General features: G+C 35.6%; 1 protein-coding gene across 11 annotated transcripts in view; it reads left to right on the top strand.

The window, feature by feature from the left end:
• The window catches only part of RAPGEF2 (Rap guanine nucleotide exchange factor 2), a 340,634-nt gene that overhangs the window by 264,637 nt on the left and 55,917 nt on the right, over nucleotides 1–20,080 (top strand). For 10 of the 11 annotated variants that reach the window (XM_069097396.1, XM_069097409.1, XM_069097405.1 and 7 more), the window contains one exon: nucleotides 8,098–8,229. In XM_069097396.1, coding sequence (XP_068953497.1) covers nucleotides 8,098–8,229 — 132 coding nt within the window. Of the gene's footprint in view, nucleotides 1–8,097; nucleotides 8,230–19,043; nucleotides 19,420–20,080 lie in introns of those variants that run through there. The other variant, XM_069097422.1, reaches the window with a different exon arrangement.

Genomic DNA, 20,080 nt, shown 5'->3' on the forward strand with positions numbered 1-20,080 from the left:
TGTGTGTGTGTGTGTGTGTGTGTGTGTGTGTGTGTGTGTGTGTGTGTACACACGCCTTCTTCAGATTCCTATTTTTGGATTCTTGGCTCCACACTTCCTCTTTCTCGTCCCTTATTTCACTCCAGTAACCATTTCCAATATTTTACCCTTCCTAAGGGCATGGCATCTGGATGGCCCTTTTAACTAATATCTATTCATTAACATGCTTAGTGCCTGATACTGAATCACATCTTTATATTTCTCTAGCTTATTTAGTTCTATTTCAGTCATGTTTGACTCTTTGTGACTCTATTTGGGGTTTTCTTGGCAAAAATGCTAAAGTGGTTTGCCAGCTCCTCTTCCAGTTCATTTTACAAATGAAGAAACTGTAACAAACAGGGGTTAGTGACTTACCCAGGGTTACACAGCTAGTTAGCATCTGAGACTGGATTTGAACTCAGGTTTTCCTGAGTGGAGGGCTATCCAAATACACTGACAGAATAAAGGTAAAGTTTCCTATTCTGACAAAGGGCTAGCACACATTTAGGACAGAAAGGAATCTGTTAGAGATTATCTAGTGTCATACCCTCAATGTGCCACATACCTCTGTAGAAACTCATCTTCTATTGTTGTTATAGCCTCCTTCTAGCAGAATAGGTGCTTAGTATTTAATGAACAATTGATACAGGGTTATGTTAAAAAAGAGAGAGAGGGAGAGAGACAACGAGACTGATAAGTCCTTTAAGATTTAAATATCTAGTAATTATTTAGTAAGTGAAAAATCACATGAAAATTACTTCCATTATTGACATAGTGTTGATATTAAATTTTTAAAAATCATATTGTATGCTATATGTCAATTTGCACTATGTCTATAGAAAAAAAATCAATAAAAATTAGTATCTTATTCTGTAATTATGTATATTGATTGCTGCCTTTAAAATCACTGAACCTAAGAGTAATGTTTCCCCTGATGCCTTCTGTGGTCAGTAAATGAATTAAATTGGAATGTAACCAGGAAGATGAGAGAGATTTATTCTGTATAAACCTATATTATTTAATTTCTGCCTATTCTTATGTCCTATCTTTTAACATATAAAATATCACAAGTGATAATTAACCCCCCCCCCATCCCCACCAAATATTTAATTTCAAATGATTCCTGCAAAATTAGGAGAGGTTCTATTCCTGACTCTAACACTATGTGAGCTTGGAAAATCACTTCCCCTCTCTGAGTTTTAGGTCTCTCATCTGTGAATGGAGGAATTTTGGCCTGTTCATGAAGTCAGTGTTATTCATTGGATGAACGGCTTTACCCCCTTGTGTCTGTTTCTTCAACTGCAGAATGACAGGGTTGGCCTAGGCAAACTCCTAAGGCCCCTACAAGCTCAGAAATTCTATGACAATTCTCTAAATTAATCACAGAGATTATAGAATATTGTTTGATTTCTGAATTTAATAATAATCAAATGCTAATTTTATTGCTCAAGTGAAGTAGGTCACAATTGTCACAGAATCCTTAATCTTCATTTTATAATTTCAATATGATGAGTTTTTAAAAAAAAATTTTCTGGGTAGTGTTATTTCTCTATTATCAATTTAAGCATTCTTTGTTTTTCAGCTCACATAAATATCACCTTCCTTGGTGACTCCTTTCTCATTTAGTATGTCTGCGTGTGTGCCACTCAGTTGGTATTGCCTGTGTTATTTGCTATTTCATTTGCATTTTGGGTAGATTAAACTCCTTGGGTAGGGTCATATCATATATTGTACTTCATTTGTACACACACCTAGCAAGTTCTGAGCCTGTAGAAGCAGGACTCAGTCCATATTTAGACTCAATTCCAGGGTGAGGACGTTAGCTGCATAAGCATGTAGCTGTGTAACAGCCTCATTTTACAGTTGAGGAAACTTGTGGAAATGGATCAAATAACGGATGCAGCATGTATTGATTCTCAGAGTAAATTCCTGCCACATGCTTTCCATACCAAGTTTGACTGGAATATTTATGCTGATTCCAAATGCCTCCTGAAATACAAAGTGCTCCACAAGAACTCTGTGGTCTTTAGAGCCTCTTAGGGCTTCCAGAGCAATGTTACACACACATTGAGTGCTTACTAAATCATGAGCTTTGGAAGGTTCCAAATCATGAAAAGGCTGGAAGAGAGAGACCCTTCCTGGTTTGCATTGCTGTTTGAGGGAAGGAACTCTAGAGATTTGCATTTTCATTTGACAAATTGTTTAACTTAACTATTATCAAGGTTTAATTATTTTATGTGAAATAGCATGGTAATATAGATAGAGAGCTATTCTTGGACCAGCATGTGAGTTTAATCACGTTTTAATTTTCAAATTATCTTAAGATATATTTCTAAGGACTTAGTGAGTCCATGCCAACTGTGGCTAGTTAATTCTTTTCATTAGGATGTGGTGTTAATGAGGCCAGGTCTACAATCTCAGTTCTTATATAAACTAGTTAGTATCATTCAGTTTAGTTCAACAGACATTAAATACCTTCTACGTGCGAGACACTGGTAGTCACTGAGGATGTAAAGATAAAATTTTAGTAGTTCTTTTCCTCAAGGAAGATCACATTCTCCTTAAAAGTACTTCTCTCTTATGTATCCCAGGCTTCTTCTAATCTAATCTCATAACCTTTTTAATATCTTAATCCCACACCATTAAAAAAAGGAACACCAACCACCTTTTATTGTGCTCACCTACCCACTGAAATCATAAGATATCAAGGTAGGTATTGACTTCATTTGAAACCTATTTTCAAATCTTAGTAGGATTTCTCCCTGTAACAGATCATAGGCTAAATTATCTTCATCAAGGTCTTTTTGCTTGCGCTTGCGCATAAAATGATGACCATTTTAAGGTGGGAAGAGTAATTTTCTAATAAAATGTTTCTCCTTGTCTTTGGACACAGGACAAGCCCAATTATTTCATTTTTAAATTGATTTTTTTTTTCAGTTATCAGAAATGTCTCTTCTTACTTCTCCTTTCCCTTCTCCCCAATTACTTTTGTTCCCATCTCCAAGGAGAACTTGTGAGCCATCCTCCCAGTAAGCTAAAGTTTCTCTGGCTTCTGGTTTCATTCTTAGTCAGAATGTCCTTATGGCCTTTGTATAGTTCCATTCTTCCAGTAGTGTTGTCAGCTCATTAATCATTGGATAAATATCTCACATTAAAGTACAAGAAATTGACTTAATATTTGTAGGTAGTATAATCACTATGTAATAGCTCCTTCTGCCACCTTTTCAGGTATTCTGGTACCATCCCTGTACATGTAAGCAAAGTAACTCGGTGCTCAGGAGGAAGGGCCATCTGCTAATGTGTAACTTATGTTAAACTTCTCCATATTTGTTTAGATTGAGCCTTAGAGAACAGATAAAAGTTTGTCAGAAGGATTGTGATCATTCTTTCCATTTTGGTAGAATCTGACAAAGTCTGCTTCTCTATCGTAGTTTTTTGAGAGCCCTGAGAAATGCCATGAGGCATTCGGGTAGGACTTTAGTGAATGTTCCTAGCTTACATGACAGTACAAAGTAGTAGACTCTAGAGCTGTGAAGATACTCTCTCCCACAGATTTCTTTGTTGGAATTCCCTTCTCTTTCTGTTATCAAATTGACCATATCATCTAATTCAGCAAATGAATGCAAAACTAAAACATTACAGTGATTTTTATTGGAATGAAAGAATAAAAAGGAGCTGATAATATTGGCAGCAATTTAATCCTTTGAAAATATGACAATTGTGACTTAGAAAAATGTTTTTTGTCTATTTAAGTATGTTTCTGTATTATGTGTATGTATGTACGTATACATTTTTAATAAGTATATATAAGTATAATCACATAAAATTTACATTTTTAAAAAGACAAAATAACAATTGTGTGATTTGTATTTTCTATTTCCCTCTGAAGTTCTCTTAAGGAGACTTGTCATTATCTTTATCATCAGACAGTGTAGGTCATGACCATGTTGCCATTTCCACTGCATCAATCTGTGAGATTTACCGAACTGAGCTACTCCTATCTCGCATAATTATTATAGTAATTTGCTCCATCTTCATTTTTTTTCATCAATAATAGACTTGCTTTCAGAATTGTTCCACTTCCCTCAGTGCCTCCCTCCCAACTTTGACCTGTGATTTCATCCATGTAGGAAATTCTGTAATTTGTGGTCTTAGAAATTTGTCTAATGTCACTGAAACTTTCAGTTATTTGCCCATAGCTAAACTCATATGCCTGTTTATTTCCTATATTTCATAGGAATCCAAGTCTTCTTTTTCTTCATATCCAGCCCTCTATTCACTACTTTTATGTATCCTCTCATCTTTTAAACTTAGGATTTGTAAAAACTTATTCTCACACTCTCTGAACTTAAAAAGTGGTTTAGGAAGGGACATCAGGTAGAGGAAAGAATTTTGTGCTATTTCACTTAATTTCAGAAGAAATTAGAGAAAGATGGCTATATCTATCCTTTATAATAAAGAATAAGAAAGATCAAGTCAGTAAAAAATTAACCAGACAATATTCATTTCTGAAAGTATTTGCAGTATCAGAGATACTTGATAGGAAAATTTTTCCCCCAAGTTTATTGTTCCCCTTTTTACCCTTGAGGCATTGATTTTTGTTGCTGAGAAAGATTTTCAGTTTCATGTAATTTAAATGATCTGTTTATCTTTTAGATACTTTTCAATAACCATTTGCTTTCCTTTAAAAAGCACTTATTCTTTCCACCTGTTCTTTACCACAAATCTACTCCTCAGGTTAGTTTTCTTTGTTGCCACTTCTGCAGTTAGGTGTAAACTATAGATAATTGAGAGAAAGCAGGTCTATTTAGGGCAGGCTGGGATTGAGCATGAGCATGGAGTAAGAGATGACACTATGCAACTGAAATTTTATTATGGAATTGGGAACATAGAAACAGATACTGCTCAGATAGATTTGGAGATAGCTCAATTTAATATTTTTTCCTTCATCATTTCTCAACATAGGTTGAGAAATTCACCTACTCAGTGAATTTATTTTTTTCTTAATAGACACTTATCAAGCTAGACTGAGTGTCAAGAAACCTGTGTTCTAGTAGTACTAGCTATAATTGAACTGAATTGTGTGACTTTGGGAAAGTCATTTTTCCTCATCTTGACTCATTCCTCATCTTTAAATTAAGGCAACTGCACCATTAGAACCTCTAGATTCCCTTGGAGCTCTAAGACAGTGAGCTACCTTATCCCACCAAATCGATATCCTTAGTATTATCTTGTTTTATGATACTGATGAGACAAATAAGCATTGAGAATAAGTAATATTAAAGTATACTTAGCAGGTCAAGTAAATTTTTCCTATTTGTTGATAAATATGTCTCTCTTTCAGTGCAAGTGAACTCTATTTTATATTTAAATCAAGTGTGTCAAATAAGAAACTTGCCAAGATGATAATATAGTGTAATGCCATTATAATAAATGTCAGTCTTTAGGGATCTATGTTCCCAGACTAAATTATAGTGGAATTTGTGTTATAATAATGTTTTGCAGTACATAGGAGGGCCCTAAGTCATGGAACAATTGTGTTTACTTACATAACAAAGTTCACTCATACATCATGCCATTTTCTTCTTCTGCCTTTCTCCCTTTTTATGTTGATTTTCTTGCCCTACCTCCCTTATAAGCATTGTGTGTGTGGCTAACATCTAAACACTGGCTGATTTAGGAAATCTTGAAACAATGAACTTGAATCATCCTATTTTGTGGTACTAGCCCCAAACTTAAGTGAGTAGGAAGTAGATTTTGTGTGGGTAGGAAAGAGTAAAAGAATGTTAAAAGAAAAGTAAAAGAAAGGGAGAAAAGGGTAAGAGATAAATGAAGTAGCTCTGTGATATGTTAACTTCTGGTTTGATAAGTAATGAAGTAATTTCAAAGAATATAAATAGTAATAAGTAATGATATTTTGAGGAAATACAGTACCTCCTTGTGATCATTGTTTATTGGTTCATGGTCCTTACATTTAATATATTATTCTGATAACTTTATTCCAGGAATTGTTAGAAGAAATAGAATTATATTTGTAAGGCAGGCATAATTCCTAAAAAGTACATATCTATACTGTCAGATGAGGGAATTAATTAATTTTAGTAGATATCATATTTGTTGGTATTATTTTGATATGTTTGATTGTCATCATTTTTATTACTATTATTGTTGTTGCATATTTAGTTTAACATTTACATAACTTCCTGAAGTCATTGACTGTTTGCTAATGTCTCATGTCTCTTAGCGCCTGGCACATAGGCATCCAATAAATATTTGTCTGATTGATTAATCAATATAATTGTTTTCATGATATCAAGGAATTTTCTTGTGGTCATTTCAAGAAATATTCATGCTTTTGGAAGGACCAGAAGGAAGGTAGCATTTAAAAATAGACAATACCCAAAACATTGTTGCAAACTTTTAACATTTCCTATGATTTTTTTTATTAAAGCATTTCCTTTTTAAAGGCTATAACTCATAGGTGATTATGCAGTCAGTATGCCCAAAGGTTAAACACACAGGTGTTTACTGAATTGGCCTCTTGAAAATAGAAATGCAGACGGACAGAAAAAGAATTTTGCCTATTCTTGTATCCTATAGTTATATGAGTCAAGTCTCATTGGCTAATTGTTTTAAGTGCAGGAAAACTTAGGATAGTTTTTCCCTTTTACACAACAGAAAATATTACCCTGCACTTTTTTGCCAATTTTATTCTATTAATGTATCTAAGTGAGTTTTCCACCTTCTCTACACCACAGATATCTAAAAAAACACATGATCTTATTTCAAGGGTAAATTAAATGCATATTTTAAAACATAAGAACCAACAAAATGATTGAAATTTTCCCCATGACCCCTTGAAAAGGATGAAAATAATTTAAACTAATCTATAATTCCATATGAAGAAATGAAACTATACTATTTACCTGTACCCTTAGTGCTATTCTTAAGATACCTAGAACTTAGAGCTGCATTGTAATAAAGTTAGACTTCTGTCAGAATTACTTGTTAGATAGAACTGAGCTTGTGTTCTTCAGATGAAATCAAATACAGATCAAATCCTATTAGGAGGATATGAATACCACTAGAAAAAATTTATCTTTATAATGAAAAATGATTATATCACCTATGGAGAGGCCATTTATTTTGAACAATGTTCAATAAAATGTAATTATGGTCAAACACAACATCCCTAGTTACAAGTAGATTTTTTACTGATTTTGTTCACTTCAACCAGCCCTTAACAAATACTTTTGAGTCTAATTTGTTTGTCTTTGTTTTGGATTAGGTAGATTGAGTGGGTGATAGTTGAAGTTTCATAGGTGAAAAATGTATTGACAGTAATGATTTTTAATTATTTTTCGAGTTAGAGCTCCATAAAGTGGCGGAGTTGGATTTATTAGCCTCAATAAATGCTATTAAACTTCCATGCTTTTACTGTTATGCTTTTGAGTTTTAACTCTCTGATTTCAGTTATTTTTTAAACCATTTATAAATATCAAAAGCTATCATTCCACTTTATGTGCTAAGATTGGAAATCTTCACTGTTATGTAACTTTTATTTAAAATTTGAGTCTTACTGAATTTGGAATTAACATCCCTATTGTATAAACATGAATGGCCCTTTAAGCTTCTTTTTTAATACACAAATATATTATTTTTTGAGTTAGAGCTCCATAAAATGACAAAGTTGGATTTATTAGCCTCAATAAATGTTATTAAGCTTCCATGCTTCTACTATTATGCTTTTTGAGTTTTAACTCTCTGATTTCAGTTATTTGTTATACCATTTATAAATATCAAAAGCTATCATTCCACTTTATGTGCTAAGATTGGAAATCTTCACTGTTATGTAACTTTTATTTAAACTTTGAGTCTTATTGAATTTGGAGATAACATCCCTATTGTATAAACATAAACGGCCCTTTAAGCTTCTTTTTTAATACACAAATGTATTTCCAATATATTTGTGTGTATGTGTGTGATAATTCAGTGTGTGATATGTGAAATGATTTTTTAAATTAATGTTTAGAGGAATATGATTCAAATTTTAATGCTATTTTTCTATTCCCCCTTCAGCTTCCGGCAGATTTCACAAAACTACACCTTACTGACAGTCTCCACCCACAGGTGACCCACGTTTCCTCTAGTCATTCAGGATGTAGCATCACCAGTGATTCTGGAAGCAGCAGCCTCTCTGATATCTACCAGGTAAGAAAGTCAGTTCCTTTATCATTTTCCTCCCATCTCGTTTCTCTGGGTGTGTGTAGTTTTGGGGTACTAAAAAGACAAACCATAAAAATCAATTAAATATATGGACATGTAAAAGTGTGTAGATGCACATTATGTTGATATTTCCTTGTTCAATTGTTAACCATCCAGTTGAACTGAATAAAATAGCATTAATGTTCAAACATTTTGACACAGAAAAAGTTTCTTTTTAATTAAGGTCATAGGTATTGGAAGTCATTTAATCCAGAGGTGTCAAACTCACCAAGTAGCAGCCTGAACCAGATTAAAATGTAATTGGAAAATATTTTTAAAAATAAGTAAAAATATAATACAATATAGATAATGTTAATTTGAGGTTTTCTAAGTCATATTGCAGAGCATAGAGATCCTTTGTGAGTTTGACATCCTGAATTCCAACACTTTCATTTTACAGATTAAGAAACTTTTTCCTGATCAACAAAAATCCAGTTCCTCTCCCTCCTACCCCCTAATGACATGGGGTGTGGGGGGGGGGGGGTGGAGAAAACTCATTTAAAAAATATGTAGTTAAATGGGGGGGCGGGATAGGATGGAGGGAAATATAGTTAGTCTTTCACAATATAACTACTATGGAAATGTTTTGCGTAACTACACATGTACAACCTATATTGAATTGCTTATCTTCCCAGTGGGGGCAGGTGAAGAGAGAAGGGGAAAATTCTAGAACTCAAAGTTTTAAAAACAAATGCTTAAAATAAAATTGTTTTTTACATGCTACTGGGAAATAATATATACAGATACTGGGGTATAGAAATCCAACTTGCCCTACTAGAAAGTTGGGGGGTAGATATGGGGGAGGATATAATAGAGAACAGATTGGGGGAAGGGGCATTCAGTAACCTTGCTATTTTGGGGTGGGGGTAGGGGAAAGACAGGGAGAAAAATTTGTAATGCAAAATCTTGTGAAAATGAATGTTGAAAACTAAAAATAAATAAATAAATTGGATTTTTTTAAAATGTAGTCAAGCAAAACAATTCCTGCATTAACAGTGTCTGGGAGAAAACAAAACAAAATGAAAAACCAATACATCTCATTCTTCACTCTGAGGCCATCAACTTTCTGTTAGAACATAGGTAGCATGTTTCGTCATGAGCCTTCTCTTTGTGGGTCACTGCATTATAAATGATTTGGTTTTGAAAAATAATGGAAATTTAAAACACCGCTATCAAACAAACATGCTGTTGACTCTGTTTTACGTAATAGAGGAAATATATAAGTTGTACTTGGAATTGTGTTTTCCACTTGGTTGATATTTGCCTTAAATGACTTGAAATGCAGTCCTAAGGCTTCTTGGCTTTTAAGGCCATAAGTTACATGAGAGTAAGGACCTGCTTTAAAAAAAAAATAAAAAAAACATTGGTATTCCCAGTGCCTAGCACAGTGGCTCATACATAGTAAAGGTGTAGTAGATGTTTGTTGGATTGAATTATATCATAGCTAGTGCATTATTTCCAGGGTTCAGAGATTTTTCTCATCAGCTTTTAAGGAAGAATTTCTGAATGTTTCCTGATTAAATAACATTTTATTTTTAATTTAATTAATTTTTTTTTTCTTTTTGGAGGGGGGAAGGCAGGGCAATTGGGGTTATGTGATTTACCCAAGGTCACACAGCTAGTAAGTGTTAAGTGTCTGAGAACCAGATTTGAACTCAGGTCCTCCTGACTGCAGGGCCTGTGCTCTATTCACTGTGTCACCTAGCCTCCCTTAAATAACATTTTAAAAAGTTTTAAGTCCTAATGGCACAGAGCAAAGAAAAGTGTTTACTTAAATAGAACATAAAGAAAAAATTTTTTTGTATGTTCTGATAGCTCTTCAAAATGCTCTTAATTTTCGTGGTTAAAAAAAATTCTCAATGTTAACCACTAAGAAGAAAATACACACGTGTTTCTCCCCTTCTTTGGCTACTTGGCATTTGAAAGCATATATCATTAATTACTACTAACTTGTGGATGATTCAAAAATATCAGTAAGAAAATTTTACAACTTAAATTTCATGTATAACAATTCAATTCATGACTTAGTTCTTGAACACATAGGAACTGCTATTTATTGAAAGGAAATGCACTAGGTCTTCTTGCTATAGCTGTTATAAGATCATTACCAAGTTTTGATGTGGTCAGTTTCTAGTTTAGAAAAAGTGTTGGAAAATAACTGAGTTGTTATGATTCTATTCAGGGCAGGGATGCCAACTACTCTAAGACTGAGAGATGGATTAAAATTTTTTTTCAGAAGGTTTTTGACTTTTAAAAGGTAACTTGTGTTTTGGATTTACTTTTGAGTAATTTAAAGGGTGTGCCAGAGGTGCTTTCTTACCAACATTTTAAGCAATTTAATCATGAAATGCATTTTATATTGTTAGCCAGAAATGCAAATATTTATAAGGTTTATAGAATCATCATCTTTTGCAACTGGAAAATAAGATATACAGGCACTGGGGTATAGAAATCCATCTTGCCCTACTAGAAAGTTGGTTGGGGTGGGGGGGGGTGAAGAGGGGGATGAGGGAGGATATAAGAGAGAACAGATTGGGGGAAGGGATATTCAGTAGGCTGGCTATCTTGGGTTGGGGGGTTGGGGAAGAAGGGGAGAAAATTTGTAACTCAAAATCTTGTGGAAATGAATGTTGAAAACTAAAAATAAGTAAATAAAAGGTTAATTCAAAAATAAAGAACACATGATGCACATTAAGTTTAATCTTTAAAAAAAAAGAATCATGTTTATTTTCGCTAAAAACAACATGTAATTATGCATTAAGGAATTTATTGTTCTTAAACATTAAATATGTAGAAGTCTTATTTTATTATTTTATTAGTATGTTGAAATCCCATCCCTCCTTAGGACAAATGAATAAAGGTTATGTAATAGCACATGTTAATTGAAAGATAGTGACAAAGTTCTCTAAACCTTTCATATGTTACATATACTAAAGCTCAGTGTTGTGATAATATTTTGCCATCCACATGTGATAAAGAAAAGCTATTGCATTAGGCATATCATTCAAAGGACAAATTCCAAATATGAATCAATTTACAAATGTTTGGAGAAAAACTTTGCCATCTTGGAGATTTGGGGATGAGGTAAAGGCTTGAGGAGATGAGGAAGGGTGTTCTCCTCTAGTCCCTTAGTTTCACTGGCATAGTTGATAACTCTGTACTATAGCTATAACATCTTTCCTACCCAGATATAACAGGAACATACCACCACTTTCTTGTTTTGGGTTGCAGAAACAGAGTAGAATCTTCATAGAACTTTTCCGCTCCATTGGTCAGTTATCAAGGCTAATGTATTGAAAAGTCAGGTACTACCTAACTGGATAACTGCATGAAGATTAAATTCTACGAGAAACTTTCTTTTGAAACATCATTGTGTTTTAAATGTATTAAAATATACTAATGAATGGTTCTCCCTTTTATGTAGTTAATATGAAAAATTAGGGACTCTTTTAAAGTGGTGATTAATTGCTTCTGGCTTTTTTTTTATTATGACATTGTTTTATTGTATTTATTTATTAAAAATTTTAAACCATTACATGTCCTAATGGAAATTGCTGAACCACACCTTTATGCAGAGGAAATCATGCTGGAAAAGAATACCATATGGGGAGCTAGGTGGTACAAATGCACCTGCCCTGGAGTTAGGAGGACCAGAGTTCAAATGCAGCCTCAGACACATGCTAGCTATGTGACCCTGGGCAAGTTACTTAACCCTGATTGCCTAGAAAGAGAATATCATGGGTATCCTTGAAGGAAAAAAAAGCCAAATGCTTATAGTCATTAGGGTGCCATGTGAAATACAACAGTAGAGATTAAAATGAGGACAGGAGCTGTCATTTCATTGGTGTAGGAGCTAACTGTCAAGGAGAAACCTTTAATAGTCTAGTGCCTAGATCACTGAGAGGTTAATTGACTTACTTGCCTATAGCTAATATATGTCAGAGGTGGCACTTGAATTCAGGTTATTTAAGTAAAATGATTACCAAGTATGTAGATTTTATATCCTTCACTGAATCAAACAATCAATTAGCAAATATTTATTAAGCATGTTCTATGTGCCAGGCACTGTTCTAAGTGCTAAGCATGCAAAAAGAAAGAAAAGGCCATTGTCCTTGCCCTCAGGGAGCTAACAATGTAATGGGAGAGACAACATGCAAACAAATATGTACAATCAGGCTATATATAGGTAATAGAAATAATTAAGGGAGAGAAGGCACTAGAATTAAGGTGGAGCTATGAAAAGTTTCTTGTAGAAGATAGAATTTAAGTGAAGAGGGAGTGTTGCAAGCATGAGGAATAGCCAGTATCCGGATTCAAGAGATTAGGTGTTTTGTTCAAGAGACAGACAGGAGCCAACGTCTTTTTTTTTATTTTTATTTTTTAGTTTATATCATTAATTTCCACAAGATTTTGAGTTACAAATTTTCTCCCCATTTTTCCCCTTCCCACCACCCCAAAACAGCAATCCCATTGAATATCCCCTCCCCCAATCTGCACTCTCCCATATCTTCCCCCATACTCCCTCCGACTTTCCAGTAGGGCACAGTGGATTTCTATGCCCCAGTGACTGTATATCTTATTTCCCAGTTACAAGTAAAATAATAATAATATATATTTTTTAAACATTTGATTTTAAAATATTGAATTCCAGATTCTTTCCCTTCCTCCCTCGTCACCCACCCTTACTGGTAAAGATAAGCAATTCAATATAGGTTGTACATGTATAATTATGCAAAACATTTCCATAGTGGATATATTGTGAAAGACTGACTATATTTCCCTCCATCCTATCCCATCCCCCACTTGCTCTATTCTCTACTTTGACCCTTTCCCTTTTCAAAAGTGGGTGCTTCCAACTTCCCTCCACCCAGCCTGCCCTCCCTTCCATCATCCCCCCTCTCATCTCCTTCCCCCCTATTCTCCTGTAGAGTGAGATACCCTATTTAGTGTGCATGTCATTCCCTCCCTAAACCAAATTCAATGAGAATAAGGTTGGCTCATTCCTTTTTTGCCTTCCTGTTCTTTGCCTCCATTGTGACCATTTTCCCTTGCCTCTTCCTGTATGATATAGTTTACCCCATTCTGTCTCTCCCCATCTCCTCTCATAATATTCCTCTCCCACCTCTGATTTTCACCTTTTAGGTACCATCCCTTCCTATTGAATTGGTCCTCTGCCTTCTTATGTATGTATACCTGTACACATATATACACACACTCACATATGTATTCATACACCCATATAGCATCCTATATAGACATATATATGTATGTATATACATATATACACATTTCTATTCCCTTCAACTATTCTCATAATGAGAAAAGTTTCATAAGTTACAGTTACCGTTTTTCCATGTAGGAATGTTAATAGTTCAACTTTAATGAGTTCCATATGATTTCTTTTCCCTGTTTACCTTCTCATGCTTCTTGTATATGAATGTCAGATTTTCTATTCAACTCTGGTTTTTTCATCAAGAATGCTTGAAAGCGGGGCAGCCAGGTGGTGCAGTGAGTAAGAGCGCTGGCCCCGGTGTCGGGAGAACTGGGATTGGTTCGGGCCTCAGATGCTTGGCACCCACACAAAATAACTGGACGTGTAACCTTGAGCAGGTTACTTATATCCAATTGCTTTTTAAAAAAATGCTTGAAAGTCCTCTATTCCATTGAATGACCATATTTTCCCTTGAAACGTTGTACTCAGTTTTGTTGGGTAGGTGATTCTTGGTTTTAATCCCAGCACCTTTGACCTCCAGAATATCATATTCTAAGCCCTTCAATCCCTCAGTGTATAAGCAGCCAGATCCTGTGTTATACTTATTGTGTTTCTACAGCATTTAAATTGTTTTTTCCTGGCTGCTTGTAATATTTTCTCCTTAATCTGGGAACTCTGGAACCTGGCTCTAATATTCCTGGGAGTTTTCTTTTTGGGATCTTTTTCAGGAGGTAATTGGTGGATTCTTTCAATCTCTATTTTGCCCACTGGTTCTAAAGCATCAGGGCAGTTTTCCTTGAGAATTTCTCAAAGGATGATTTCTGGATTCTTTTTTAGATCATGGCTTTCAGGTAGTCCAATAATTTTTAAATTATCTCTCCTGGATCTATTTTTCAGGTCAGTGGTTTTTCTCATGAGATATTTCACATTGCCTTCTATTTTTTTATTTGTTTGGATCTGTTTAAGAGTATCTTGATTTCTCATAAAGTCACTAGCTTCCATTTGCTCCAATCTAATTCTGAAAGACTGATTCTCTTCACTGAGCTTTTGAGATTCTTTTTCCATCTGGCAAATGTGGCTTTTTAAGGCATTCTTCTCCTCATTGGCTTTTTGAGCCTCTTTTGCCATTTGAGTTAGTCTATTTTTCAAGGTGTTATTTTCTTCAGTCAGGCTGTTTTCTCTCATTTCATAATTTTCTTGCATCATTCTCATTTCTCTTTCCAATTTTTTCCTCCACTTCTCTTATTTGATTTTCAAAATCCTTTTTAAGCTCCTCTATGGCCTGTAACCAGCTCATATTTTTCTTGGAAGCTTTTGGTGCAGGAGTTCTGACTTCATTGTCTTCCTCCTGTTCCATGCTTTGATCCTTTTTGTCCCCAAAGTAGGAGTGTAAAGTTGGATTGCTCTGCTTGTTTTGCTTCCTTTTCTTGCTCATGTTGCCACTCGATTAATTGACTTGCAAGCTTTTTGCCACAGTAGAACTCTGCTACCAGAGTGGGTACTTTGTCCCAAATCACTGGGGTTTTCTCAGGTGCTGGAGCTATTAATTGGCTGCCCTCTGAAGCCTCCACATGCTCAGGCAAACTGTTCACACATCCCAGGACTTCCACCCTAGATAGTGATCCAGATCCAAGCAGGTTAAAGTAAGAGTGATTACCTCTCAGACTGGTCTTTTGGTCCCCCTACAATCTGAATGCTAGGACCTCTGAAGTATCCATGAGGCAGGGGCTACACGGCCACCACACCTCAACTGCGTCTCACCCTGGGGACAAAGGCCAAACCACACTCCTGAACTACTGTTCCCGCAAAGTCTCCACTGACCTCTCACTTTGTCTTTGGCATCTATGGGTTGATAATTCTGGAAACCACCACAGCTGCTGGTGATTTGAAGTCCCTCCAGCAGGTGGCTGGTTGTGGATATCCTGAGGCTCACATGGGGCTGGGCTCTGCTTGCAGCATGCTGCGCTGTCCCCTGCCTTCCTGGCTGTTTTCAGCAGGAAATTAGCTTCTCTCTGTCATTTTGTGGGTTCTGTAGTTCCAAAGTTTGTTTAGAGTCATTTTTTACATGAATTGGAGGAGGTGGAGTGGGAGCAGTGAAGATATCCTATTTCTACTCTGCCATCTTGACTCTGCCCTCTGACAGGAGCCAATGTTGCTGAATCAAAGAATACATTTTGGAGAATAAGATGTAACAAAACTGGAAAGATAGGAGGGACCTGGTTAGTAAAGGCTGTGAGCACCAGAGGATTTTGCTTTTTATCCTGGAAGCCACTGAGAGCCACTAGATTTGATTGGATGAGGGTGGGGTGTGTGTGACATAATGAGACCTGTACTAAAAGAAAATCACATTGGTGGCTTGAATGGAGGGTGGATTAGAGAGGGGAGAGGTAGGCCAACCCATAAGCAAGCTATTATAATAACCCAAACTTAAGGTAATATGGGTCTACCCTTAAGTGATTGCAGTGTTACAGGAGAGAAGGTGTCATATTTGAGAGATATTGCAAAGATAAGATCGATAGATCTTGGCAAGATAAGGGAAATGAGAGATAGTGAGAAGTCCAGAATGACTATTAGGTTGAGAATTTGAGGTAATGGAAGTTTGGTGTTTGCCATATGCACTAATAGGAAAAGCAGCAGAAGCATAGAGGGGAAGGGTTTAGGGGAAAAAATAATGAATTCCATTTTGGAAATAGTAAGTTTAAGAAGTCTACTGGATGTCTACTGTCTGAAAGGCAGTTGGAGATTCAAAATTGGAAGCCAACCAAGAGTTTGGAGCAGGATAGTTAGATCATTGACCTAAAGATCATAATTAAATTGATGATAAATTGATGATGAGATCACCTAGAGAAGAGGGCCCACAACAGGACTCCAGGGCCATTTAGACAGTTAGAATATATGATCTGCTGAAAGATCCAGCAAAGGAGATAGAGAAGGAGTAGTCAGATAGATATGAAGAAAGCCAGGAGAGACAGTGATGAAAGTATCAAGGAGGAGAGGGTGATTAACAGTATCAAGAATTTCAAAAAGGTGAAGGGATTGAGAAAAGGCCATTGAATTTAGCACCTAAGAGATCATTAGTAACTTTGGAGAGAGCAGTTTTAGTGGAATAATTAGGTTAGAAGCCAGACTGAAAGGAGTTAAAAGATTGAGAAGTGAGAAAGTAGAAGCACCTATTGTTGAAGGCCTTTTCAAGACAGAAGAGATATTAGACAGTATTTACCAGGGATGTGGATGACAGAGGGTGCAGTCTGTTGCAGGAGACAGGAGGGAATGGAATCACTTGAACAGGTAAAGTGGAGGCATCTATTTTAGACTTTCTTTTTCAGGAGATTTGCTACAAAGGGCAGAAGAAATATAGGATGATAGCAGGGATGGAAGGATCAAGTGTTTTTCAAAATAGGGGATATATGGATATGTTTTTAGGCAGTAGGATATGAGCTAGTGGAGAGGGAGAGATTTTAATGGGGATGACAGAGGGGACATTCAGTTAGAGGAGATGGGATGGAATGGGATCACTTAGGGAGAGTAGGATAGCCTTGGTAAGAAGTAAGGCCCCTCGGGGCGGCCAGGTGGCTCAGAGAGTAAGAGCACCGGCTCCAGTGTCAGGATGACCTGGGGATCAAATCTGGGCTCAGATACTTAGCACCCACCCAGAAACACCTGGCCGTGTAACCTGGAGCAAGTTACTTAACCCTGATTGCTTTAAAAAAAAAAAAAGAAGTAAGGGCGCTTCATCATGTGAGACAGGGCTCAAAGAGGAGATAGCTGCAGAAGGCATCTGAGTGATAAGTGATGAGGAAGAAGGAGAAGTAAATCAAAGTGAATGGCCTCAAATTTTTTTTTTTTTTTGTAAAATATGAGGCAAGGTGCTCAGCTGAAGGAGTAGGGAGAGAAGAAGCCATGGGAGGTTTGAGTAGAGATGAAAAAGTTTGGGGAAGCTGCTGTGGAGAGTGGGATAGTGAGTTAATAAAGGAGATATAGTCATATTACAGAAGTCTATTGTGAACACTGTTGAGGTTATGTGACAAATGTACAGTGGACCCAGTCAGAACGGTTGTGTGATTTTCTCCATCTTTGTTCATCAGCTGGTGTGTAGGAGTGAAGGTGACAAATGATGGGAGTGATCCAAGGCTGAGACTTTTCAGGGCATTATCAGTCATATGAAAAGGGCACTATGGAGTGCAAGAGAGGAGGACAGTGTAGAGTTGAATTGCTTCACCAAGTGGTTGGTACAAGGGAGATGGCCTGGGAGAAAATTGAAATGGTCAAAGGATTAGAGGTCACAGTGCTCACTCAAGAGTGGAGTTTTTGTAAGGGAAGGCAGGAGATGTTATTTTGCCTCTTTAAGTCACTGCAAGTTATGAAGTTTTCATTTTGTGTTTAGTGGAGCACATTGGTTTCTTTCTTTGTCACATTTAGTAATTTTGAAATTTATACATCAAACTAGTGGATCAGGTGCTTTTTGCTTGGTGATTGTGTGGAACAATTAATTATATGAACACTTTCTAGATAAAGTGAAAGTGTTATCTGAATGTTTAATGATAATACAACTCTGTTCAGATGCTTCTTTTTTAGTCAATTAGTCTCTTGGTTAAATTAACTAATCCTTCACTATCTACCATGATAATATTTACTATTTTCCTAATTTGTTATTGAAATTTTGTTTTTATTATAGTCAAGTGTAATAGTATGTCTGTTTTTTTAACAACTGTTTACAAGAAAAATAGATTAAGGGATCTTTTTAAAAAAAATTAATCATTGAACTGAATCTTTAGATACTTTCATTGTTGTTCTGAGAATATTTCTATTCAATATTAATATAGAAACTCAATCTTTGTGTCAGGCATTGCATGAGAAAGGTAATTTCATTTAGTGAAGGAATTATATTTCTAAAGAAGTTTATGAGCTTTTTCTCTGGAGAGAATACAGTTGGGGGCCATTTTTAAGGTGGTTGTTTTTAAGCTTCTTCTACCATGAGAAGTCTTAAAATATGAATCAAATTAAATTTGCAACTCTTTTAGGGTACCCAGAAAGAACATAGCAAGAGTCTTCTTTGTTTACATACTGGAAGCTACAGGTCCAAACTCTTTCATCTTTTATTGGCTTGGAAAAGTACAAAATATTTTACTGTGGCTTCTTACATATAGTGACAACTTTCTCAATGAAGGCTTGGGTATTTATTGAATCTGGAAGTCATTTGACATTAAGAGAAGCTGAGCCTGTGAGAATTTTCTCCAAAGTGAACAAGGTAGGGACTATTGTTTCAGCCTTTTCCTATGATATCTTTGCTTATCCTGCCAACAGATTTCGAACCTTCCGGCTTCATAATATGCCCTCTTGTGTGTTTTTCCTGATATAGTGAACAATTATAGTTGCCAATGAAAAGTGGGAAATGGGGGTGGGGCAGTGTATTGTTGCATAAAATATAGGTATAATTCACTTTATAGAATAGAAGTGTTCCTGAAAATTCTATGTAAATTGCATTATGTTTGAAATGCACCGGGAACTTGTCATATAAAGGAATATCCTATACAAATTAAGAATCCTTTTGTAATATGAGTAATCACTCCTATATTTGCCTATTTTTAGAATTGTTTTTAAATATTATGTATATGATGCATTTTTAAAAATACATCTTGTATTCCTAACATGGGATATAGCTGTATGAGATGGGCCATTTCTGTGAAGTTTTCTTTGCTTCCGTAGAGCAATCTGAATCATACTGACACAGTGAATAAGTATGAAGGATCAAGAGGCATTATTCAGGAAAAGTTCTGTGATGAAGATAATTAATTCAGAAGCTTTATATCAGCACATGTTCTCTGAATGGCCTTTGGTAAACTCTTTATGTGTGGTAGGGATTGTGGTATAGTGGGAGGACACCAAGGTTCTAATAGTCCCGGATCTGTGGCTAACTATCTTCGGTAAGTTATTTCATCTCTGACCAGCTCTTTTCTTCACCTGTAAATGAAGGGGTTGAATCAGATGGTTTGTAAGGTTCCTTCTTAGCCTTGAAGTTCAGTGACTGACTAGCAAAATTACAATAGAAGGTAAACCTTTTTTGTTTTTAATTGGTGTAAGTTTTTCTTTCCTACTCTTTTCTCTGCTTTGGACTGACTCTCCTTATCATTTTCTTGAAGAGGAATAAGATATTTATTATCTTATATATTATATATATTATCTGATATATAATCTGATATATAAGATAATAATGCATATTACCTGATATCTTTCACTTGCTATTTCTGAGCCTTCTTCCAGGAAGATTGTTACTCTTGTTTTATTTTTGTTTTTATATTTGATGAAATCTAGTAAACTTTGGTTAGGAAAGGAAATAGGTGATCAGAATTCCAAGTTTACAAAATATCTCAGTCCTTAATCAGGAAAACGCACAAATAGTGCTGTGCTGTCTTACTCCCTTCCCCATGTTAATATTAGTGCCTTCCCTCGAAAATTTTCTCATTTTATCCTGTCTACATCTTGTCTATACATTGTTGTTTGAATATTCTCTCCCACATTAGACTGAACTCTTTGAAAGCAGCAGCCAGTTGTTTTTTATTAGTGGTGGTGGTGGTCTTTATTTTT

This window comes from Petaurus breviceps, unplaced genomic scaffold (assembly GCF_028583685.1).
Source record: "Petaurus breviceps papuanus isolate PSGF00001 unplaced genomic scaffold, PetGlider_PUasm1.0 126, whole genome shotgun sequence".
NCBI classification, from domain to species: Eukaryota; Metazoa; Chordata; class Mammalia; order Diprotodontia; family Petauridae; genus Petaurus; species Petaurus breviceps.